Source organism: Bos taurus, chromosome 17 (assembly GCF_002263795.3).
Source record: "Bos taurus isolate L1 Dominette 01449 registration number 42190680 breed Hereford chromosome 17, ARS-UCD2.0, whole genome shotgun sequence".
Classification (NCBI taxonomy): Eukaryota; Metazoa; Chordata; class Mammalia; order Artiodactyla; family Bovidae; genus Bos; species Bos taurus.
In genome coordinates, this window is record NC_037344.1 from 39,816,297 (window position 1) to 39,842,672 (window position 26,376).

The 26,376-nt window shown below is 42.3% G+C and overlaps 1 protein-coding gene across 18 annotated transcripts in view; it reads right to left on the reverse strand.

Moving 5' to 3' along the window:
- RAPGEF2 (Rap guanine nucleotide exchange factor 2) overlaps positions 1 to 26,376 on the reverse strand; it is a 269,637-nt gene that overhangs the window by 183,044 nt on the left and 60,217 nt on the right. For all 18 annotated transcript variants that reach the window (XM_024976978.2, XM_024976984.2, XM_024976973.2 and 15 more), the window contains exon 2: positions 3,905 to 3,975. In XM_024976978.2, coding sequence (XP_024832746.1) covers positions 3,905 to 3,975 — 71 coding nt within the window. The remainder of the gene's footprint in view (positions 1 to 3,904; positions 3,976 to 26,376) is intronic.

The window sequence follows — 26,376 nt, forward strand, 5'->3', positions numbered from 1 at the left end:
TACTTGACTTCTAAACAGACCACCTCCAGGGGCTGTTAGTCCTCTTCTCCTCTGTACCACGTAACCTCATCCAGTCTGTGATTTTTAACGTCATCCATAACCTGATGGCTTCCAAAGCCACTCCCCACACCCAAGCCCTCACTGTGATACCCACTCTTCTAAATGCCTACTTGGTGTAATAGCCATTTCATCTTCAAAACATCCAAAAAGATCTTAAATTTATACCCCACAAATCTGCTTTTCCCCAGTCAGAACCCAACTGTTTAGGCCAAAAACTTTGGCATCATCATCCTTGACTCCTCTCTTTTGTTCACAGCCCGTCTTTCCACCAGTTCCTGTTTCAAAGAGACATCCTCCCAGGCTAACCACGTTCACCACCCACCTGTGAAAACCTGGTATCAGTCATCGTGCTCGCATGGCTCAGTCGCTCAGTCTTGTCTGACTCTGTGGCCCCAGGGACTATAGCCTGCCAGGCTCCTATGTCTATGGAATTATCAAGGCAAGAACACTGGAGTGGGTTGCCATTTACTCTTCCAATGGATCTTCCCAACCCAGGAATAGGACCAAGTTTCCTGCAGCTCCAGCACTGGCAAGCGGATTCTTTACTGCTGATCCACCTGGGAAACCCGTCTAAGCCATCATCCCACTATTATCTCCTAGAGGACTACAGAGGTAGCATCTGCTTCTATTCTGCACACCTGTTGCCTGTTCTCCTGACATGCAGTCACAGCACCTCACACCTGCTCTTAATCTCCACTGCCTTCAGGAGAAAATCCAAGCCCCTGTCCTTGAATACACAGCCCTGCGCTGTTGACTGCACTGAGTATCCCAACCTACATTTGCCTTCCCATGGCTCCTGCCTGCTCCCACCCAGAGCATCAGGACCCATCGGCACCGTGGGGATCTCTGAGCGGCTGAGCTGACACAAATGTTCCCTCTTTTCAACCACAAAGTAAGAGTAGCCCAACATGCTAACATCTGAATGAAACAACAATGGTCTACACCCCTAAATCCTGTCTGCCCCACTAGGAACATAAGCTCCGTGGCAGCAGGGGTCTGGTCAACTTCACTGTGGCATCTCCACGGCCGACCTGATTTCCAGCACATAGCAGGCTTGCAGGTGACAACTGCTGACTGCACAAATCAGCCTAACCAGCACCAACAGAAGATCAAGGCAAAATCATCTATATGACAATGCTGTAAATACATGGGGAAAGTACCAAAATTTTTTTTCTTAAATGCTGTTAACAGATTGTTTGATCTTCCCCAAATTCCTAAAGAATATACTAGCCACATTTTAATTGTTCCTTAATGTCTAAGATTGCCTGTGTAATAATAATTATGCTCATCCATAATGCTGAAGAATGTATACATGGACACACACACATATACTATATACAACTATATATACAGCTTTATTTTATATATATATATATATACACACACACACACACATATATTTCCCCTGCCCAGCAATCTCTTGTTTCCAACACTGAATGGCCGCAGTTACTCTGCTTTTTAAAGATATTTTGGCCTCAACTCCCAACTGGAGCTTCCTCCTCCCCTTTGCAAATATGCTGCTTCTAATCCATATGGATTAAGGGAGTGAACATTAGAAAAATGACACTGTGTGGAAAGACATCCAGGTTTTGAGTGAAGCTCTGAAACCTTCAGATTGTGTGGAGTGAGCAACCTCACAGCGACAGAGCCAACTGACCGCACGTGGATCCGCTCGGGATGCACGCACTGGATGGCCCACAGCGCACCAAGCGGGGCTCCCGAAGAGGAAAGCCTCCCCACCTGCCCCTCCAAATACCAGTGTCCTGCCGCCCAGTACTGAGGAAACAGACTTGGAAAATCTTACGAGCTGCTATTTTTTGTTGTTTTCCTAAATTTGGAAAACTACATTACATGGAAGTCTTAACTGCTCTCTGTTAATCCCACAGGGAAAACTTTATTTATAAAATTCAAAGGAAGTAACATCTAAATAAGATGTATTTTTCCCAGAAATGGTGGTTACTACAAAGCAGTTTATCCAAGTCATTGAGTTTATCTGTACCTCTTTTCTCACTATTATTCATTTTGGTATTCCAATCTTGTTCTAAAAAAGGACTTAGTTTCAGCTGATGTTTTTCATAAATATGAGAAACAAATAAGCAGAACATGAATAACATCCTAAAGGTGTCTCCTTGTAAGTTCATGCCAACAAAGTTGAATGATCTCCAAAATGGACTTTTTAAGGTACAAATACACTAAACTATACTGTTGAAGTAATCAGTTATTTCCAGCCAAAATTTACTTTCGAAACAGCAGGAAATTCATGGTTCTGAAGCAGGTTAAGGGGTGTATGGGGCTTTATTATATTACCTCTACTTTTTTAATCTTGAAAATCTTCATAAGATGTATTAAAATTTTCCTTATTTTATTGCATAGAATTACTATTACCTTAAATAATTTTATGACCACATATACTACAGACACATATTATATAATCAATATAATCTAATTATCAAAATATCACCCATGTGAAGTTTTATATGCATATGGCAAAGTGACATTTGCATTTGTATATTAATCAATTTGCATTTGCAGGTTAACTGCACTCAGTACAACAGATAATTGGCACTACAGGCTTTTCCTAGGATGCTGCTGCTGCTGCTAAGTCACTTCAGTCCTGTCCAACTCTCTGAGACCCCATAGAGGGCAGCCCCTCAGGCTTCTCCATCCCTGGGATTCTCTAGGCAAGAACACTGAAGTGGGTTGCTATTTCCTTCTCCAATGCATGAAAATGAAAAATGAAAGTGAAGTCGCTCAGTCATTTCCGACTCTCAGCGACCCCATGGACTGCAGCCTACCAGGCTTCTCCATCCATGGATTTTCCAGGCAAGAGCACTGGAGTGGGTTGCCACTGCCTTCTCCTTTCCTAGGATAGCTGCCATCAAAATTCATAAAATGAAAATTTCACACTTTAGAAATTATCCTAGCTTTAATTTGAGCCATCTTCTAAATTCCCAATGGGTTGGCCCTTTCTAATAAAACTTGACTGAATTTTTAAACACTTAACCTACAATCTATTTTAAATGATTTTCATTAAAAATTTAATTTTAGAAGTATTCAATCCTCTTGATATGTTTTTCAATTAACAACTAAATATGAAATTGACATGCTCAAAAATTAATTAGTGTTTAAAGAGTAAAAGGGAAATACATAGAAAAAGTATTCCTTTCATAATTAAAAACTGCTGGTATCAAAAGTATCTGGAGATGGAGGAAAGAGAATTTTCCCATAACTTCCTAGTTGGTGTTTACCTGCAATCCATCTTCCCAAGGTCCTTTCTTTTCTGTTCCAGTTAATCACTAGATTATACAAGATGTTTTGATCTTTTAGTATAAGCCCAGATAACCACAAATAAGGCTGATGTATTGCTGTACAAGAGATGTGATGAGATTTTTACTAGTGGACACGCATAAAACCAACTATGGTATAAAGTGAGTTTCCCAGAAACGGGCAGACAACTTAATGCAATAAATATATTCCATACAAAGACCTAAAACAGCGAACTGAGTCATTCTCTGAACACTTAAAAACATTCTGGTTTCATATGTATCTGAGTGCTAAGAAATTGATTTTTATTTACCAGGATGGCAAACAATGCTCCTTCAGTGTATTCGCCAACTGGTGTTTATTACTTTAGGTGAGGAGATGGACAGGAAGGAGAGAGGTGATCACTCTGGCAGAAATGTCAAAAATTACCACATGGATGTAAAACTTACAAGGCCAGGTACAGAGGCCAGATGAGGCAGAGTGTTCAGAAGTAAGTTACCTTTAATCCCACTTCTACAGGATAATAAATGATCATATCAAATTCTAGCATCCCACTGTTATTCATCTTAGATTGACTTACCTAAGCTGATGCTCTCTCAGGTTGGACAAGGCTTCCATTCCATGTAAATAGGAATACACTATTTCCAGATCCTGTTTGAAAAAAAGACAGGAATTATTAGACTTATCAGGAAAAGAGGCTTCTAAAATAAGTCATTATATTTACAGACCAAATTAAAGATAGCTTTTTTCAAATACAAGTTTTTTAGACATCAAAAATCACATTTATATTAAGAGAAATCCTGGGCCTACACAATGTCATCCATCATAGCTGCCTTTGGGACACATACAAAGGCCATAAAAATATAAATGACACTGGCTCGAAGTTATGAAAATAAATTCCTCATAAGTTGTTACCAATTATTTTCTGGCTTTAACAGTAAAATATCAAAGGTAAGGTTTTAATAGGCAAGTATAAGTATTTGCCAATTCAGTCATTATTTTCTTAATTAATGCATGTTACTTCATGCCTACACTTAAAGATGAGCATGAATCCAATTTTTCTTTCCAATTCTTACCAAGTGACATTTCTTACATACAGAAATATTTAAATTTAAATATTCTTTTTAAAAAAGAGACACATGCCTTGTTTTTCCAGATCATGTTACAATACATAGAAAAAAGAGTCCTAGTAATTCATGAAAGTTTAAAACAGGTAAAGATTCAAAATCCTGTTTATATTGATTTACATGACAAGCCAGCAAGGAACCATCATTTTTTTAAATTGCGGTACAGTTGATGTATAATATTATGTAAGTCTTAGGTGTACATGAGTTAGTATTTTAAGACTCCAATGAATAGCAGCTTCTGATCTCAAGAACATGAATAGATATTTACTCCTCCTCCAAATCTTGGCCAAAATCTAAAACAAACATATTTTTAAATATCTGTAAAATTTTCCTCTTCCTTTTTAAAACAAAAGCCCTATTGAGATATTCACACTTTTTTTCTGGTGGGAGACCACAGGACCAGGTAGGGGGTGCAAAACCTCCACCCCCACCCCACACTGAGGCTACACCTCCTTCTAAAGACTTGCTGTAAGCAGGCCCAGAGGTTCTCAGATATGTTAGAACCCAAGATTTATCGCTTGTGAATAATTCCATGGTTTGTCTTTGTCAAACACCACCATAATTCCTGGCATTTTACCACCCAAAAAGCAACCCGATAACCATTAGTACTCTCTCCCCATCCTCCCTTTCCCTAGCTCTTGGCAAGTATTAATCTGTTTTGTGCCTACGGAATTGCCTATTCTGGACATTTCGTGTAAATGGAATCTCACAATGGAATACACGCTCTTTTGTGACTGGCTTCTTTCTCTTGGCCTAATACCTTCAGGGTTCATCTACGCTGCAGCAGGTAATGATACTTTCCTTTGTATTGCAAAATAATATTCCACGGTATTATTCATTCATCAGCTGATGGACATTTGGGCTTTCCCTGCTTTATGACTGGTATGAATATGCTGTTATCAACTCTCATGCATACATTTCTGCTTGCACACCTGTCTTTAGTTCTCATGGGAATGTATATACCTGGAGCAGAACTGCTCATTCATAAGATAACGCTTGTCTTTAGCTTGTTTACCTAAGTGGCTACATCACTTACAATCCTATCAGCAGGGTCTGAGGCCTCTAATTTCCCCACATACATCCTTGCCAACACTAATGTCTGTCTTTTCTATTTCAGCCTTCCAAGGTGTGTTTGAAGGTGTTGCTCTGTATTTCCCTAATGACAATTTTTCATGTGCTTACTGGCCATTTACACGTCTTTGGGTAAATATCTATTCAATTCTTTGTTCACTTTTTAATTGGGCTATTTGTCTTCATCACTGCATGTTAAGGACTCTTTATGTATTCTGGATAGAAGGCCCTTTCCAGATACATTATTGGGTAACATTCTCTCCCTTTCAGTGGGCTGTCATTTCACTATCTTGGATAGTAACCTTTGAAGCACAGGGTTTTTAATTCTGATCAAGTTCAACTTACCTACTCTTTTGTTGTGTATGTTTTTATAGTCATATTTAAGAAACAGTTATCTGATCCAAGGTCACAAAGATTTATTAAGATATTTGCTTCTACAAAGAGTTTCTTCTTCTACAGTCGTAGCTCTTATGTTGAAGTCTATACTCCATTTTTAATTATTTTAATTATTTTAGTTATTTTACATACGCAGTAAGGTAAGCATTCAACTTCATTCTTTTACATGTAGATGTCCAGTTATCCTATCATCCTCTGTTGAAACACACTATCTTCCCCCAGTGAACTGTATCGCTACCCTTGCTAAAGATCAAAGGATCACAAGTGCCAGTATTTATGCCTGTGCTCTGAGATCTAGTCCATTGGTCTGCAAGTCCGTCCTCTGGCCAGAACCACATACGGTCTCATTGATGCAGCTTTGGAGCAAGTGTGAAATCAGAAATTGTCAATGTTTCAACCTTATTCTAGTTTCTTGGGTACATGTGAATTTTAGAATCAGCTTGTAAATCTGTGCAGAAAAGCCAGCTTTAAAAAGGATTGCAACGGAACTAAACATCGATTCAGGTAATGTTGCTCCTGTAACAATACTAAGTCTCCTAATCCATGACATGGGACGTTTTTCCCTTTACTTAGGTCTTCCTTAATTTCTTTCAACAATGTTCTGTACTTTTCATTGCACAAATCTTGTACTACGTCGGTTAAATTTAATCCTCTGTCTCGGGTAAGAAAAAATTTTTGTAACCTTAAGGGTACCTTTGAGAACAATTCAAACTATGCGTGCAATGAGATTTCATATATTAAGGGCACAGACAACGGATAATGATTGAAAGAATAAACTAGGCAAGGAAATTAAAACCTTTCTAAGAGGATTCCAAGAAGATTTTAGAACAATATTATGATGTGCTGAGGGTGGGGGTGGAGGGAAGACCTCATTTATGATTCTCAATTGCCCCAATTTAAAACTTACCAATACAGAAATTTAAAGTAGCACCTTCTGATGTTAAACTTTCAGATAAGGTGATGGACTTTCATTTTATTCATCTGTAGCTTTATTTACCACAAACCTTATGAAAGTTATTTATAGACTGAAATCTACATGTAGATCTAAAAATTCAATACAAATAAGAAAGCTAAAACAAAACCATCCCCACTCTCCAGTCCTAAACCCCTTCCTACCCCAGTCATAATATATTTTGTGCAGGTAGGAAAAGCCAATACAAATGTCTCAAATAATGAGTTTTCTTTAATCCTCATAATGGAAAGTCCTTCTGAATAATGCTAAGATTCACATTCTATTTTATGTATTATAAATGTGTGTGCTGCTGCAGTCCTTAAATAGTAACAGAGAAACTACCCTCCCATTTCTGAAGAGTTTATAATCTGAGTCTAACACGAATGTCTGACATTTTTTTCACTGAAATATTGATCAGCCTGTTATAAGCTGCCCAAGGCCCACAGTACTTGCAACAGGCAAGACTATTTACGTTCATTAACCCTAATCAGGCACATACATTTACACTGAAAAAGTCTATTTAGCAAAGGAGTAGAAAGAAATAGGATTTTTCAAAAGTGCAGATCTCTGGGTCAGGAAGATCCCCTGGAGAAAGGAACGGCTACCCACTCCAGTATTCTTGCCTGAAGAATTCCATGGACAGAGGAGTCTGGTGGGCTACAGATCATGGAGTCGCAAAGGGTCAGATGACGTCCAGGGTTTCCTCTATTACTCTTAGAGTGAGTCTAAGAAAAGAAACTTGTGTCACATGGTCTGTGCCTCAAGGAGCTTGGAAACTCCAGGACAGACACCATGTTTCCACACGAAGCTGTCACAGGGAAGGCCGTTTCATCTAGCTGGAATTAGATGACTTTACAGAGAGTCCACCTCAACCTGAGATCTCTTCTCTGTAACTAACAGAGTCAGTGTAACACTCTGACGTCTGCAAACAACAAGTAAGTTGATGTAATGTTTCGCTTGTGACCAGAACAGGTTTGGGTGAGTCGGAAAGCTTAGGAAAAGGCATCAGGAAATCTCTGGTCTCAGACTCCCAGGGATGAAAGACAATGAGCAGAGAGGAGCCACAGAGATTCAGACTAAGAAAGGGGAAAGCTGCTGGTAGCCAGGCTTCCAGCAACACAGAGCCCAAGAGCCAAAGACTAGGTTTACTGGAGATGAGGGATTGCAGAGGACTTAAAGACACTGAAAGGCAAAAAGGAAGACAGGTTTTCTTCTCCTCTCCTAGGAGCAAGGTGGGCTGGGTGGTATTTTGAAATAGGCAATGTGGTCTTTTCTTTCTTATCAATTCCTTCTACCCTTTCCCCAGGTGTCCAGTGACCTGAATCACCCCCACCTTCAGTCTAGGTCCCCCACGCTGGTCTACAGGCTATCGAGAGAAGACCTGAAGCAAATGTGAGTGATCAGAGGGGTCTTGTATCTTCCCAGGGGAACTATCGGTCGACATCTACATTTCCACGGTCCAAATAAATCTGCAGGTGGTCGGAGGTTTCAGAAATGAAATACACTGGGGCGTGAGGGACAAGACCCAGGGATCCAGGCTCTGCCGGGAGCCCCCTCACTCCTCAGCACCTTCCCCTCACAGTTCCCCTACTTTTCACGCAGAGGTTTCAACCCTCATCACCCCTTCAGGGCTGGCCTTTGCCAAAATCACCTATGAGCTGGTACACGGAACTGCCTTCACCCAGCAAGGAAACAAACAGGCATAAGGGCAGGTGCTGAGGAGACTTACTGCTCAAACCAATCAGAGACCTGCCACATGGATGGCATCTCAGAGCAAACTCCCTCGTAAGAGGAACAAGGAAACACAGGCCCTTCCAGGACTTACATTCGTGGAAGCTTTTTTTTCCCGTTTCTACACAAAGAAACATTCAGAGTGAAGTTTTCAACAAACTTGACTATAGGGAAAAAATTCTGGAGCCTTACATCACCTGAAATACTCCAACTGTCATTTGTCAAGAAACCATGATTTGCAAACAACCTTCTAACCTCCCGTTACGCTTCCCATGACAAAATCCACATAACCACTGCTATTTTAAAAGGCCCTCAAAAATATAAGTGATCCTCCCCCCACAAAATTCTCTAGTCTTAGACACAAACAGGAACATGTTGCTTTAACCAGGAAGCAGCATTTTTCCAACAATAGATCTTTTGGAGGAAGGACATCCTTTTTTTCAAAAATAGATGTTATTTGAAAGCAACGAAAAGTCATAAAACTGCTATAGCCCTGTAGACAAGAACACTGATGGACCCACAGGAATGCAGTATTCCATGAAAAAGACTTTTTTTAGCCCCAAACATAAACCATGTATCAAACCCAAAAGTATTCTCTAAGTCAGAGGTACTCAACCTTCTGGTCAGTAGGGTCGAGTTTCATGGAAGACAATTTTTCCACAGACTGGGGCAGGGGGGAGGAATGGTTCGGGGGGGGGGGGGGGGGGGGGGGGGGGGGGGGTATGGTTCAGCCAGTAATGAGAGTGATAGGGAGCTGCAGATGAAGCCTCACTCACTTTGCCCACAGCTCACCTCCTGCTGTGCAGCCTGTTCTTAAAATCTGACCCCGGGGTTGGGGATCCCTGCTGTAGGTCACTAAGGAGAATGACTGCTCACAACCTAAGGAATCCTCTTGCTCAGAGTCTGTAAACACAACCCAGGGCCAACGTGAAGAAGTCAGGAAAGCTTTCCACATCCTGGGCGCCTTCTCTGGTACCTCTTAAGAGCCTCGCTCGGGAGGGAATCAGCCTCAGAGCAAACTTAAGATTCACCAGAACTAGGTTTTAATTCCCCTTGTTTACCAGCATGAGGACTGGCTAAGCACTAAGGGTGTATTTTAACATGACCTTTGAAGAGCTGAGAGAGGAGACCATCCCTCACCTTTCCTGTCCTCCTCCTTCAGAGATGCTCTGCAAATGGAAGCCTCCTCCACAGATGGTCTGCAAATGGAGTGGTCGGGAGGGGGAGGAGGTTTGCTACACTCTACTATGAGAAACAATATATCCTTCTCCTTTAAAGTGAGTTCTTATTTCATATATGAAGCTACATATTTGAACCAGAATCACAAGTAAGGTACAACCTTCCAGTTAGTTACAAGATCAATTTAAGAGGTAAGGTTGATTCCTTTAAAAATACTGCATCTCAATCATCACAGGAACTAAGGCCAAGACCACGCTAGAGGTCCAGGCCCACATGGTGAACCGCCGTGCCAGCCTCTCAGGACCAGAGACTGCAGTGCTGACCCACCGCTCTCTGTTGCCAAGACAACGAGGTACTGCATCTTTCCAGCCTTAGACCACTAGCAAGGAATTACAGTTCTGTCCTGCACAACAATGACAAGGAGGTTAAAAGCCAAACTATCCAAGGCTCAAGCTCCCGGCCACAGCCAGGAGGTGGACGACCGAAGTTGGGGGGACATCTGCTGGCTTTGCTGTGTCTACCCACACCAGGGTAAGCTTAAAAGTTTTACCTAGCAGAAGCCGTGGTTCTCTAACTAAAACATTTAAAAACCACCCTTGGAAGGTAATGAAAAGAACATGTGCTCTGGTGTCCTCCTCCCCAATGCTGCAAAGGCCTGCAACCCTGGATGTGTTACTGAGATACTATTTGCATACCAGCATAAAGGTCATCTGGAGGAAGGTATGACAACCCACTCCAGTATCCTTGCCTAGAGAATCCCATGGACAGAGGAGCCTAGCAGGCTACAGTCCATGGGGTCGCAAAGAGTTGGACAGGACTGAAGTGACTGGGCACACATGCATGCACGACTCTTCTTCTTGACTGGGTCATATGACTAAAAGACATAGAGCCTCATAATGACACATGGCACATACAGACCCTCGGGAAGCAGGGCAGCTGATTTCATGACCTGTGAGATTTGCAGAAAGGCAGGCACACGTAACATCAATAATTACAAACTTTTAAATACTACCAAAACTTATATACTTTAGAATTTGTATATATCAATGCATCCTTTTCATATGTTTATCTGGCCAAAAAATAAGTCAAATTAATTATTTATAAAACATGCAAAAGGCCCCTGGATGACCATCTGTATTAATCCAGCTTTTATACCACGGATGGTATAAAGGGAGCCCACCAGCCTCAGAGCACAGACCTGCCTGCGCTTTTCGAGCCTGTCACCACCTGCTCCCAAAGCCCCCCAGGCTGGCTTCCCAATAAAGCCCCCACCAATAGTCTTTGCACCGCTCCCATACAGATAGCTGGCAGGGGGGGGCCCAGCCTAACACAGAGTCCCTCGAACACACTGGCCCTCCTCACCCCTGGGAAAGTGTCCTACAACTCTACCCACCGGCAGCAGGGACTGCTTCGTGAGCCACCCACATGGGCCCCCACGTGAGATCTGTGCAGCCACTTTATATTCCATCTCCTCCGACAGAGAAGAAACACCTCAAAGTCACTGTTTTACATGTTTTTCTAATCTCTGCATCTAGCAACAGGCTGTGCCGCAAAGAGGGAACAGGGCCACACTCCTGCAGAGCCGATGGTATCCATGACCTGCACACATGGTGAGCTCGACCCCGGGGAGTAACTGGGACAGAGGGCAGGGGAAAAGCTGTTCTCAGCCCCTGTACCCAGACAGGCTGAGGCAATTCTGCATGTGGCCACCAGGGGGCAGAGAGGACTAGCAGTTCTTCAAGGCCTTACACACCTAAGTAGGAGATGGATCTTCACATCATCCCTTAGGGTTGTGCAGAGACCACGACCATCCTTTCTCCTCTGTCCCTAAAGAAAGGGCATGGGGGATGGGAGACAGGCCCACCAGCACTCTTGATAAAATCATTTCATTTCTATCATCCCCAGGAGGAAAAAGTCATATTTTAAACCTGTCCTCGACCCCAACCCCTCAGAACTTGGTAAAGTACCAGAGCCTTTAAAACAAAAATATTCCATACTGTGATAACTGCTGTCATCACATACTTCAGGGAAATGTTGCGGAAAAATCCATGGTGGACTGTTATGATTTTGAGTAAAACTTTTTTTTTTGACTGTGTTATAATCAGTTTTTTGGACTTCCCTGGTGGCTCAGACAGTAAAGCATCTGCCTACAATGCGGGAGACCGGGTTTGATCCCTGGGTCAGGAAGATCCCCTGGAGAAGGAAATGGCAACCCACTCCAGTACTCTTGCCTGGAAAATCCCATGGACGGAGGATCCTGGTAGGCTACAGTTCATAGGGTCGCAAAGAGTCGGACACATCTGAGTGACTTCACTTTCACTTAATCAGTTTATTAACTGTGTACAGTATTGTAAAATACTTGTAAAATATCAATAGGAGAAACTGTGAGGGGATATATGAGAACTCTTTGTACCAGCCTCTCAACTTTTCTGTAAACCTAAAACTGTTCTAAAAATAAAGTACCTTTAATTAATTTTTATTGGCGTATAGTTGATTTATAAGGTTGTGTTAGTTTCTGCTATATGGCAAAGTGATTCAGTAAACTTTGCTCTTAAACAAAGTTTAACTTTGTTCTTAAACAGCAATTTCAACCTAAATCTTATGAAGGCTGTTTCTGAGTTTACTATAACTTACACCCAAAAGGAAGACCATGCCCCAGAGCTGCTATTTCATTCAAATTCACAAGTCAAAATGCAGGAAAATCTGTGATTATATTCCAGTCATCTACAACTTGGTTTTGAGGCATTTCTTCAGCCCTGGACTCTTGAGCAACTGCATCTTTTTAAGACAGGCGGATAAGGAATTCTAGAAGTAAAAGATACTGATTTAAGTTATTGCGTTTGTCCAAAACTACCTCAAGGGTTCTTTAGAGCTTTTAAAAAAATAAGAGTTTTTGAATAGTTCCTAAACTTCACACAGAAAATTACCTTTTGAATTAACCATGAAAATTACAAAAGAGACCTCAGAGTTAGGCCGAGCACACCCTTGCCCCATGCTTCCTCTGCTTCCAGGTGGCAGGGAGCCCAAAGTGTCACATTTCAGGGGAGATGAGCTGAAGAAAGCAGAAAAGTACTTCCTAAATTCTAAGAAGCAGTGGAAGTACCACATCATCCTCAAAGTTTATCTCTTATTGAAGAACACTTAAGAGTTAAATGATTCAGCAACAACCGCCATCCCGCGGTAGTTTCTATGCTCCTAAATGAGCAGAGTTATGTTTAGCAACTTAGACACCCATCGCACGCTGCGTCCATTGCCCTGTCCCAGGGGAAAACAGCCATGGAAGCAAGTATTGTTTTTGAGGATTAAAATTTCTCACTGTGTGTGTGTTTGTCACTCAGTCGTGTCCAATTCTTTGTGATGACACAGACTGTAGCTCACCAGGCTCCTCTGGCCTTGGGATTCTCCAGGCAAGAATACCAGAGTGGGTTGCCATTCCCTTCTCCAGGGGATCTTCCAAACCCAGGGATCAAACCCAGGTCTCCTGAATTGCAGGTGGATTCTTTACCATCTGAGCCAGCAGGAAAGCCCAAAATTCCTCATTAGAAAAATCAACAATGGTAACTAAAAACTCATCCTGGGGACAGATAAGAAAAATATCAAGTGGCTAAATCACAGAGTCAGTATGAGCTTCAGAGCTGATCTTTCCCCTTCAGAACAATGCCCATGACCAAGCCGAAAGCTCCCCGGAATTCACATCTCTCAGGCAGCAAGAACAAACATCAAAACAGATCTTTTGAAATAACTCTCTTATTTTAATCTCTCAGACTGCAAAATACGTAGTCAAATGTTAACTGCCCATGTATATAGATTAACACTCTAGAAAATGATTTGCCATGAACTGAATGCCAGCCTGGCTTTTGTTCTCTGTGAATAAGTGAGCAGGTAGTGAATGAGCACATTTTAAGTTAACATTTAAAATGTTGATTAAGTACAACTGAAAAGGTAAATCAGCTGTACACACACATGCACACAATGCCCCCAACTCATATAAAATGATTCCTGGACCATCTTCCATTTCTTTTTTTTTTTTAAAGGAGCTATACATGCCCCCTGTGCCCAGTCCTCCTCTAAGGACACAGTTAAAACCTTGGGCCCGGGGTGGCACTCTTTCCCAGGGATGGTGTGGCTCCGATTAAGCCCTGCAGAAAACGAGCTGGTGTGGGGTGGGAGGGGGGGCCACGGCCCACTGAAAACCTGGCAACAGGGGCCCAGAGCTGCAGAACCACCCTCAGGACGCCTCCAGGTCCAAAGACAACCTAACTGCAGACGACCGGGCCCAGGTCAGCATCCCCACAGCGGTGGGTTCACACAGTCCTGGGAAAACAAAAGCCAAGCGGAACAGGTCACCGAGGACGCACAGCTCCGCAGAAAGGAAGCGCTTCCGGATGAAAGCAGGTTTTAAATATAGAAACCTCATTGCTGCCATTTTTCTAGGACAAAAGACAAAAATAATTGGACATCTGTTTTTCCCATCTTGAATGTTTTACCAAGGAGTCAACCACCAGGAGTATTACTTAGTCTCAAACTTCTCTGTTTCTCAGGAGGACAGGAGAAGCACACAGAAATATTCTGCAGACACGGTTAAGCTTTCCAACTCTGTTTGTCAGAAACGAACTAAATGCTAAAGACATTTTAGGTACCGTTCAAAATTGATCTCTTTCAGATCTGTCCATAGAGATGAAGTGGCTGGGCGAGGGGAAGTTTAACCATCCCATCAGATAAACACTAGGGGCGGGGGCGGGGTGGGGGCACAGTTAACAAAAAAGGAAGTGCATTACTAGACTGCAGAGAAGACGTAAGGACCAGTAAACATACATATAAAATACTACTAATGGAGTGCTCCTTTAGAAAGAACCACAGCTGTAATTTCTGAAGCATCCTGCCTCTTGATGATGTTTCAAACTCTCCTTGGACACTAACGTCTAACATCTTTATCTTACATCTGTCCTACCTCCCACAACTGTACAGGGGGTACCACCCACCCCTGACAGCCTAAATCTGCGGATGTGTCCACTTGATCTATATGATGGACTCCATCACGTTCATAATTATGCAGCATAAATCAAGAGACCTTTGGCCGTCACAACAGCAACGCGCGCTCGCTCGCTCTTACACACACACACACACACACACACACACACACACACACACAGGGAGCCCTTTGGGCATCATTACCAAGATGCTCCAGAAACCAGAAGGAAGCAAAGAGCCCTTGGTGAATTTAGTTACCACAGAGGAGCCATTACAGCCAAAAGGGGAATGAGAAGGAAGGCAAAAGGGGCCCTCGCCCCCACATTTCCTAAACTACGTTCATAACCCAGAATGGCTGGCACTGAGATCAAAGCAACAAAGGGGAGATGGGTTTGCTGACCAGCTACTTCATCCCAGAACTAGAACATCCCCGTAGAAAGAAGGAAATGGAGGCTGTGAAATTTCCTTTTCCAGGTAAAGGACAAATTTCAAAGAGGCCCAGTGAAGGGGTTCCAAACATAGGTCCATAGCAAAGTTTTCACCAGCATTTGGCAAAGTGAAAGAACAAAGATGCTGCGTAAGATTCTTGATGAGCTGAAGGTACTTAACTTACAGAGCTCAGTGGCCCAGTGGTTAAAAACGCACCCTGCAATGCAGGGGATGCAGATGTGATCCCTGGCCGGGGAACTAAGATTCCACATGCCATGGAGCAACCAAGCCCACATGCCACAACCAGAGTCCGTGTGTCACAAGGAAAAGAGCCTGCATGACGCCACAAGGATCCTGTGTGCCCCAACTAAGACCTGACCGACACAGCCGAATAAATAAATACAACTTTAAAAAAATAAAGAGCTTGACTTTTGGGGAAGATCGTACCATTTTTTTTTGCTTTTATAATGTCATCCTTTGAAATCACATTGATACGAGATGATACAACTCATTGCTCTGTCTAGTATCACTAGTACAAGCAATGTTCTATAATCGCCCACATTATGTTGGCACCTCAATTTCTGAGTGGTGGTCAGGAAGATCAAGGGTCTGATTCATGAAATCCAAGAACCTGGGGCACCCACCTAAGAGCCTGCTAAATGTGGGGATGAGAAGTGACCACAAAGTCCCCGAATTATTCACTTCTTCCAAATCTCATTCTCAAAACTTTCCAGAGAAAAAGCACTCTAGGCATTTTGACCCTCCCCCAAAGAGACCCTCCCTCCAATACATTTTTATTAAAGAAACCTCTAACATTATAATCTTCTGGTGGAATACTGGGCCTTCAAACAGAATGGAAAATTTGCATAAAACATGGCAAGATGCTCTGGACAGGGCAGGGGGTTGTGGCGAGCCTGCGGGCACCTCTCCCCTGGCTTGGCTGAGTGACTGGTCTCAGCCCGCTGCCCAGCCCCAGCCTGGCTCTGCGCCCTCAGCAGCCACTCAGCCTCTCTGGTTGTTTGCTCACCTGCAAGGTGGAGATGCTGACAGTACCTGAATGAAGATTTTCGCAAGGCGCTGAGGGCAGCACCCTGCATAGAACAGTCACCTTTCTGAGCACCGGCTACTAGTTTTATTACTCCGTTTTGAAGGGCAATGATGGAAATCTTAAGACAGTCCGGTGCCACAGGGTGGAGGAGACAAGCTGCAGAGACCTCTGAGGGATGTGCTTGGAACAGCACTGGAGTTTTTCCTTTTTGTTTCCTCCGGGAATTTCTCATTTCAGAGCAAAACACAATGCTGTAAGTTCAATGATACAGAGCTTAAGAAGCAGCAAATGACTGGACTTGAAAATAAAGAATCCTAAACACAATTTGTTTTTCCTAACACCAATGATGACTTCTATTTAGTTCCAGGTTTCAACAGAGACTAGGGGGAGAGACGATCCTAAAATCTGGTTTGTTTAGATGTTACCCCTCCCCGGCTCACAGACAAGCCAAGGCATGGAAGACCTGCTCTGCACAGCCCCGCCTGGGTGCCGACCTGGAGATGCGAAGACGGTACCATACAGCCTTGGTCCTCAAAGACACACTCGTCCATACAGAACAGATGACTGCTGAGGACCTAGTGCACAGCACAGGGAGCTCTACTCCACATCCTGTGATAAACCATCACAGAAAAGAACAGGAAAAAGAATGGCTACATGTACACGTATAAACAAATCACGGTGCCGTATGCCCGAAACTCACACAACACTGTAATCCAACTATACCCTAATAAAAACTTTAGGGAAAAAAAAACAGGATAATCAACAAAGAATTGTTGTTGTTAAGTCGCTAAGTTGTGTCAGACTCCTTACGACCACAGACTGCAGCACGCCAGGCTCCTCTGTCCTCCACTATCTCCCAGAGTTTGCTCAAATTTATGTCCACTGAGTTGGTAATGCCATCCAACCATCTCATCCTTTGCCACTCTCTTCTCCTTCTCCAACAAACAGTTAGAAATAAGAAGAAAAAAAAAGTCACTCCGTCTATAAAAGCAGATAAAACTCCCTCACAGACAACTACAATGTGAGACAGAAATTCACTTAGAAGTCACGAGCATCAGAAAACGAGCTTTCTAACTCCCAACTTCAACAAATGCTCTCTGCCAACCCACCATCACTGCCAGCTGTTCATCAGAAGGTTTATCTGAGGACTTCCCTGATGCTCCAGTGGTTGGGGTTCTAGCCCTGGTCCAGGAAGATCCCTCATGTAACTAGAGTAGTCCCCACCCTCTCCAATTAGAGAAAGCCCACGTTCAGCAATGAGGATCCAGCTCAGCAAAAAATAAACAACTTAAAAAAATAGTAATAATAAAGTTTATCTGAATCACATCACACACGTGCTCCTGGGGGCCCGGAACCCTCACACATGTACGATGTGAGCTAAGGACACCAGAAATCCTAAGTATCTGTAACCTCACTCTTCACAACTTGCCATCAGGTACCCACCACGCACAGGAAAATGTGATTAGACTCTATATTTAGCTTCAAGTCCTTTTACTACTAAAAAAAGCAGTTCATTCCCAAAGCACATTTTTATTGAGTTATTTAAATTTATTACACTTCAATAAGTAAAATATACAGCAATACCCTGTGACAAAAAGTCAAATAAATTCGCATGCCTCTGGGGATGAACCCCAACAGAGCAGAACCACTGGCCATGCTGAACTCTGGGGCCTGGCCTCTCACTGCTCTGCATCCCACCTGCTATCAGAGCTGAGCGCCAGTGATACAATGAATTAGGGTCAGAGTCCGACAGAGGAGATGGGCAGGTAGGGGCATAACCGCTCCCTCTCTGGGCACGGGCCTCACACCACCATCCACGGTCACTTCCAGCAGCTGACCAACCACAGAAGCTGCAAGTGCCTGAAGAGTATCTGTACGGCCAACAGGCACATGAAAAGATTCCCAGCGTTGCTAATTACTAGAGAAATGCAAGTCAAAACCACAATAAAGTATCACCTCACACCAGTAGAACACCCATCATCAAAAAGTGTTTAAATAACAGTAAATTTTTTTCTCAGCCTAAGATGCTTGTCTCCAGGATACAGAATTCTGACAGCTGGTCTCTTAATACTTTGAAATTATTCCTGTCTTTGACTTCCATTATTAGAGTTAAGTAGTCTTGTGTCATTCTAACCATCATTTCTTTGCAAGTAATTTGTCTTTTTCACTGATTTCTTTTAAACTATTTACTTCGGAGATGCAACTCAAAAACTACAATAAGGTACCACCTCACACCAGTCAGAATGGCTGCCACTAAAAAGTCTACAACTAACAAATGCTGGAGAGGGTGTGGAAAAAAAAGAAACCCTCCTACACTGTCAGTGGGAACGTAAATTGGTGATGCTCCTGTGGAAAACGGTATGGAGGTTTCTTTAAAAACTAAAAACAGAGCTACCATATGATCCAGCAATCCCATTCCTGGGCAGATATCCAGAAAAAACCATCACTGGAAAAGACACATGTACAACAATGTTCATTGCTTCACTATTTACAACAGCCAGGACATAGAAGAAACCTAAATGTCCATCCACATGCGTGCTAAATCACTTAGCATGCATGCGTGCTAAATCGCTTCAGTCATGTCTGACTCTATGTGACCCTATGGACTGTAGCCCACCAGGCTCCTCTGTCCACAGCGATTCTCCAGGCAAGAATACTGGAATGAGTTGCCATGCCCTCCTCCCCAGAGGATCTTCCTGACTCAGGTATCAAACCCACGTCTCTTTTGTTTCCTACACTGGCAGGCAGGTTCTTTACCACTAGGGCCAACTGGGTAACCCATCCATCCACAGAGGAATGAATAAAGATGTGGCACATACATGCAATGGAATATTACTCAGCCATATAAAAGAATGAAATAATGCTACCTGCAGCAACACGGATATACCTGGAGACTGTCACACAGTGAAGTCAGACAGACACAAACAGATACCATATGATCTCACTTACATGTGGAATCTAAAACACGACACAAATGAACTTATCAACAAAACAGAAACAGACTCAGACGCAGAACAGACTTGTGTGCCAGGGGGAGGGGGTTTGGGGGTGGGGTGGAGCGGAAGTTTGGGATTAGCAGATGCAAACTATTATAAATAGAATGGATAAACAACAAGGTCCTAATGAACAGCACAGGGAACTATGTTCAATATCTTTTAATAAACCATAAAGGAAAAGAATATGACAAAGAATGTACACATGTGGATAACTGAATCATTTTGCTATACAGTAGAAATTAACTCAGCATTGTAAATCAACCACACATCAATATTTTTTTTAAGACTATCTAAAAACACATTCTTTTTGCATATTATCACTAGCAGTTTTTCTGAATACCCAACACCCAGAACTAAGCCTAGTGAACAAGTTGGTTCTTTGTTCCAACAGGGACAAAAATAAAATACAATGATATGAAGTAAAGAGATAACCTAAGACGTTCACAAGAAACAGCCTAAAAGTACTCTGACCAATAGCACCGGGTTTTCATACAAACTGTATCACTTGGAAATATGACAAACGCTAGGGATGACCAATTTAAGTGCATTAATCCCTGCCTTACTTTAAATTTCACTTCATGATAGCCAAGCCTCATTTTTAGTAGAAAAAGTTAATATATCAAAATCAAACATGAGATAATTATGGAATTCAATCTACTACATTAGACTACTTGTCCAATGTGTCATTTAAGCCTCCTGAACTCTAAAATATATGGTGGATAAAGACTATCTGTTACATTTCTTATTCTTCTGGACCCAAAGCACAGTTTTATTCCTGAAGGTAATTATTAGAGGTTATTGAAGTGGCCCAAGTGTAACCTTTGAAATCCCTTGCTTCATCACGCAGGTGAGATTCTACCAGTTACATACATAGGCCTCACCCAAGGCGGCCAATTACCTTCTGAGTAGAATACTCAGTGCAAAAATCTGAAACACAGAAAACAGTCTGGTATAGCAGTAAAGTCCTGCTCACACCCCCAAACATTCATGTTGATCCTACCTCCAGTATGAGTGACCTGAGTGAAAATTAAATGTTTACAAATTTTAAAAGACCAGGAAAAGAAAAAAGGGATGAGTACTATTTCTTCTGCACCACCTTTTGTTAGTCTTTTCTGAAAAGAGCAAGCCATCCAAGCACACACACACAATCACATACACAACAACCACAACCCCCAGGTTTTTCAACTCTCAACACTGCACTCTCCCCCATCACTTCCAATTCTCTTCTTAGAAACACAGGAGCTTCTGGCCGACCACCCTTCACTTGACCTTCAAAGTCCTCACAGCAAAGCTCTGTCTCTCTGCCGGGGTTCTGGAGTGACAGGTATATCCCTTTTCTCTACTATCTGTTTATTAAACAGCCTTTTGGAATCTGATCTTTGCCCTTAAGTTTGCAGAAATTCCCTTCTCTGAGATCACCAAGGATCACTTTTCAAAAAAGTAGCATTGCCTGTTCCCCCATGCCAAGCACTGTTCTAGATGCTAGGGGTACGCTCACGTACAAACCACACAAAACTACTGACCTGTTGATAGGCCGGTCCAGTGGGAGGGAAGAGACTGACTAAGCAGTAAGAAGGCAAGACAGCAAAGGGAGGAGAGTACAGAACGGCAGGGAAGAGGCGGCACTGCCCACCCTTCCCCCGGGTCTCCGGGCCCCTCAAGGGGGCGTGAAGGCTGCACAAGTCTCCCTAAAGTCAGTACTGGGCTGGGCTCCTCTTTATAAGGCTCCTTTCACTTAGAAACTGTGCCCACTCTCAGCCCATCTTTACAAGTAACTCCTCAACCCTGACTGTCCTTATAAAGGACCAGTCACCCCCGATCAGTTACTGGAGCATCACTTCAAATGGCAGCTGAAATGCACACTAAATCCTCCCCCATCACCAGGACTAGCTAGTCTTCTGATTCCTCTTCTGCCAAAATTCAAGTTCTGCCCAGCCCTTCCAACAAAAACCCGGTAAGTTATCTTTCAAATGTAGTCACTACTTGAAGCAGCTCTTCTCTTTTTTCACACATTTAGTTTTTGCAATCCTGTTAAGCTTCCCATCATTCTTTTTCCATTCTATTTCCAGTGACATGGGCATATCCTCCGAGATGCCCATTCATACCACACTGCTGTGGCCTGACCTTCCTCATCTTTTAAGCATCAGCCATAAGCAACTGACTATATGTTTGTTTGTACCGCTGGCATTTTTCAACATACATATGAAATGTCTCTGGGAACAAGGCAATACGGGCAATACTAGGTAAGACCATATGCTACCAGGAGGAACTCTATCTTGTGCCTCTTTCTACTTGACATCAACACTCAGAAATGTCTAGAAATGGTGGAATCCAGAACTTGAGCAGATGAAAGCTCTGTGGCCGGCAGCCACACCAGCTTCTGTAGTCTGGCTGGTCCTGAGGCTCGGATCACTTCACCAAGTGATGCACTGAGATCCTGATGCAGAAGAAAGATGCACACACGAGTCTGGTCACTATTACATGCAGAACATGAGGAGCTTTCCTCCCAGGATGTGCACCCTTCACCTGCCACCCCCCCGCCCCACCACACTCCCCACATGTCTCCTACCAGAGCTGCTAAGGGCTCCAGTTTAAGCCCCTGCTCTTTCCTTACCTCCCTGGTGGACCAACTCATAACTGGCCAGTTCTGATACCCAATTTCTTATTTATCTTCCTTCAATTATTTTGGTTTTAACTGATTTCTCGTAGTCTCTGCAATTTTTTTCTTTTAAATCTTCCACAATATCAACTGCCTAGAGTTTGATGGTACAAAGTCCAACATGCTTAAAAAAAAAAAAAAAAAAAAACCTGCTTCTTCTATACTCAATCTGACATGAATTCTTCACTAATGATAATCCGAGTCTGAAAATTTTTAGACAAAGAGTTGATATGTTTAATTCTATTCATGTATACACATATACATTCCAGCTGAGCTATTTCAAATCCTAGATGATGATGTTGTTAAAGTGCTGCGCTCAATATGCTAGCAAGTTTGGAAAACTCGGCAGTGGTCACAGGACTGGAAAAGGTCAGTTTTCATTCCAATCCCAAAGAAAGGCAATGCCAAAGAAATGTTGAAACTACTGCACAACTGCACTCATTTCACATGCTAGCAAGGTAATGCTCCAAATCCTCCAAGCTAGGCTTCAGCAGTACATGAACGGAGAACTTCCAGATGTACAAGCTAGATTTAGAAAAGGCAGAAGAACTAGAGATTAAACTGCCAACATTCGCTGGATCATAGAAAAAGCAAGAGAATTCCAGAAAAACAACTACTTCTGCTTCATTGACTACACTAAAGCCTTTGACTGCGTGGATCACAACAAACTGGAAAATCATTAAATAGATGGGAATACCAGACCACCTTATCTGCCTCCTGAGAAGCCTGCATGCAGGTCAAGAAGCAACAGAACTGGACATGGAACAACAGACTGGTTCCAAATCGGGAAAGGAATACGACAAGGCTGTATACTGTCACCCTGCTTATTTAACTTCTAAGCAGAGCACATCATGTGAAATAATGGGCTGGATGAAGCACAAGGTGGAACCAAGATTGCTGGGAGAAATATCAATAACCTCGGATATGAAGACGATACCACCCTTATGGTAGAAAGCGAAGAGGAATTAAAAAGCCTTTTGATAAAGGTGAAGGAGAGTGAAAAAGCTGGCTTAAAATTCAACATTCAAAAAACTAAGATCATGGCATCCAGTCCCATCACTTCACAACAAATAGATGGGGAAACAATGGAAACAGTGACAGACTTTTATTTTCTTGGGCTCCCAAATCATTGCAGATGGTTACTGCAGTCATGAAATTAAAAGACGCTTGCTCTTTGGAAGGAAAGCTATGACCAACCTAGATAGTATATTAAAAAGCAGAGACATCACCTTGCCAACAAAGGTTCTTATAGTCAAAGCTATGGTTTTTCCAGTAGTCATGTATGGATGTGACAGTTGGACCATAAAGAAGGCTGAGCACCACAGAACTGATGTTTTTGAACTGTGGTACTAGAGAAGACTCTTGAGAGTCCCTTGAACTGCAAGGAGATCAAACCAGTCAAACCTAAATGAAATCAACCCTGAATATTCACTGGAAGGACTGATGCTGAAGCTTCAGTACTCTGGCTACCTGATGTGAAGAGCCAACTCATTGGAAAAGCCCCTGATGCTGGGAAAGATGGAAGGCAGAGAACAAGAGGGTTGGATGGCATCACCAACTCTGAGCAAGTTCCTGGATATAGTGAAGGCCAGGGAAGCCTGGTATGCTACACAGAATCAGATACCACTGAGTGACTGAACAACAATGCATATATAACATAAGAAAATTACTGCTGAAACATATCTGAGCTATATGTTTTCCTCTGAGTTAAAAATATACTAACTTTAGAGTAACAGTTACACCAGAAAGAATTAAAACTAAACTTTGCAGCAGGTGGCTCATTTTCTATGTTCTATTTGGGGCAACATTACTTTAAACAACACTCCTTTACAGTAAGTATTCATTTAGTCAATATCCAAATACCTTGAGAGCCAATAATAGTTCAACAAACAGCTGGAAATCAAATATCAGATATAATTACTCACAGCTGGCTTTATTCAACTGATGTCATATTAAATAAACTTATCCCACAGACCTTATCCCTAATCCCAATGGGAAACAAATTCCTTCAAGAAACATAGAAGGCTCTTTGTGTTAGATTTTTTTTTTTTTAAGTTTACAGAATATATTCTAGTATTAAAGATTTTCAGCAAAAGTACATAAATTGAAGATTTTCAGCAGGGAACACTCTTTTTGTTTTTTAACATTCTGTGTGCTTGCAGTATTTCGGAACCTTGGAGCCTTGTTTTCCTTAAGACTAATACAAAAATAGCAAACCGGACTAAGTCACAAAACACAATGGACATTTGTATTTTTATGATGTGGCATCCAGTTAACTGTTTTGATATTGCACTTTACTATTTTTGTAGTGATGCCATGTCTCCACAGCTTAGTGATACTAATTATGAAGAATATTGGTTTCAAACCTATTGTTTCAAGGCATCAGATCATTTTCCTGTAACCTCCCATGTTATATGAAGGATAATGTTTTATTTATAAACAATAACAACTACCTATTATATGGAGGCATTGTACTGGATGACCTACATCTATTATCTGTAATTTCTGTAACAATTCCCCATGCAGATACTTTATATCTAACAATTAACAAAGGGAAAGAAATCAAAGACAGTTTGTAAACTGCTGACCCCACCCCACACATACACAGGCAAACATCAGAGTCCACAATAAATGAGATTACTATGTATCTGCTACAGCAGTTTTCAAATCCCAAATAGACATCCTCAAATTCACTCTTCTCATTCTAATTTATTATCATACTCCCAGATTCATTCACACTCTCTCCCCACTCCTCCTTCTTTTCTCTCCCCTTTGAAAGAAAAAAACCAGCAGTGACACACGGCATGGAAACCTAACCAACAAACTCAAAACTCAAGGAATATGTACTTTGTGAAACCTTACAATTAGTCCTGGTGTTGTTTCAACTATGATATAACCTTCCGACAATCACCTCTCCAGAAAGCTAAGATTAAGTGCATGCCTGTACCATTCTGTATTTAGCAATACGAGTCCAATCATAATATATAACTTCAAAAAAAAAAAAGCTTGTCATTTTAAAATTACTATGTATCTTGACATAAACCGAACTAATTTTAATTATACTCAAAGCAAGCGGCCACTTCCAGAGCCTGGGATTCAAGCTTTGGTCATCTTATATGTCCCACTGCATCCTCACACTCCCCGGACGCCCGCCATGGCTCCCACGGTTCCATGTCCACTCCATCTAGATCCTCTTTATCTTTTTATACAAGACAGAACATCCATGTCTACATCTTTTTATACAAGACAGCATGACTGAGCAGACTAAAACACACATAGGCCGATAATAAGCCCTCAGTTAAAATGTGTTGTCAATGAATAGAATGTTTCTTCAAGGGCACTGAAAAAGGTAGTTCTCATTTTCATGCCCACCAAATCGTATTTAAAGAAATTGATTTCAGACTTCCCTGGAGTCCAGTAGTAAAGAATCCACCTGCCAATGCAGGGGACAGGGGTTTGATCTCTGGTCCAGGAAGATCCCACATGCTGCGGAGTAACAGCCCATGCACCGTAACTACGAAAGCCCACGCTCTAGAGCCTGCTGCTCCACAACAAGTGAAGTCACCGTAACGAGGAGCCCGCAGACCACAGCTAGAAAGCAGCCCCCACGCACCCCACTAGAGAATGCCACGCAGTAGAGACCCAGCGTAGCCAAAAATGAACACATCAATACAATTTTAAAACATAAATAGATAAATTGATTTTAACACCAAATTTCCTTGGATTACCTTAGTCCCACTGGACTGATTTAACTCATGGACTCTAAGAAGGGCAAACATCATTTTTTAATCAGATCTTTCATTTTTCAAAGTGAAAGGGCTTCCCTCATAGCTCAGTTGGTAAAGAATCTGCCTGCAATGCAGGAGACCCGATTCGATTCCTGGGTTGGGAAGATCCGCTGGAGAAGGAATAGGCTACCCAATCCAGTATTCTTGGGCTTCCCTTTTGGCTCAGCTGGTAAAGAATCCACCTGCAATGTGGGATAGGTTCAATCCCTGGGTTGGGAAGATCCCTTGGAGAAGGGAAAAGGCTACTCACTCCAGTATTCTGGCCTGGAGAATTCCACGGACTGTGTCCATGGGGTCACAAAGAGTCGGCCACAATCAGAGTGTAAAAAATACGGACTCAATGCAGCATTATTCACAATAGCCAAAGTAACAATTTAAGCATCTGTGGTTGAATGAACAGATCAAGAAAATGTGATATATATATATGTAGATATGTATATATCACATTATATACCTCACATTGTATATATCTCCTATGTGTATATATATACACACAGTGTGTTACTTGCTCAGTCATGTCCAACTCTTTGTGACCCCACGGACTGTAGCCCACCATGGCTCCTCTCTCCATGGAGTTCTCCAGGCAAGAATACTGGAGTGGGTTATCATTTACTTCTCCAGGGGATCTACCCAACCCAGGGGTTGAACCCAGCTCTCCTGCACTGCAGGCATATATACACACACATATATATAATTGTGAGGTAT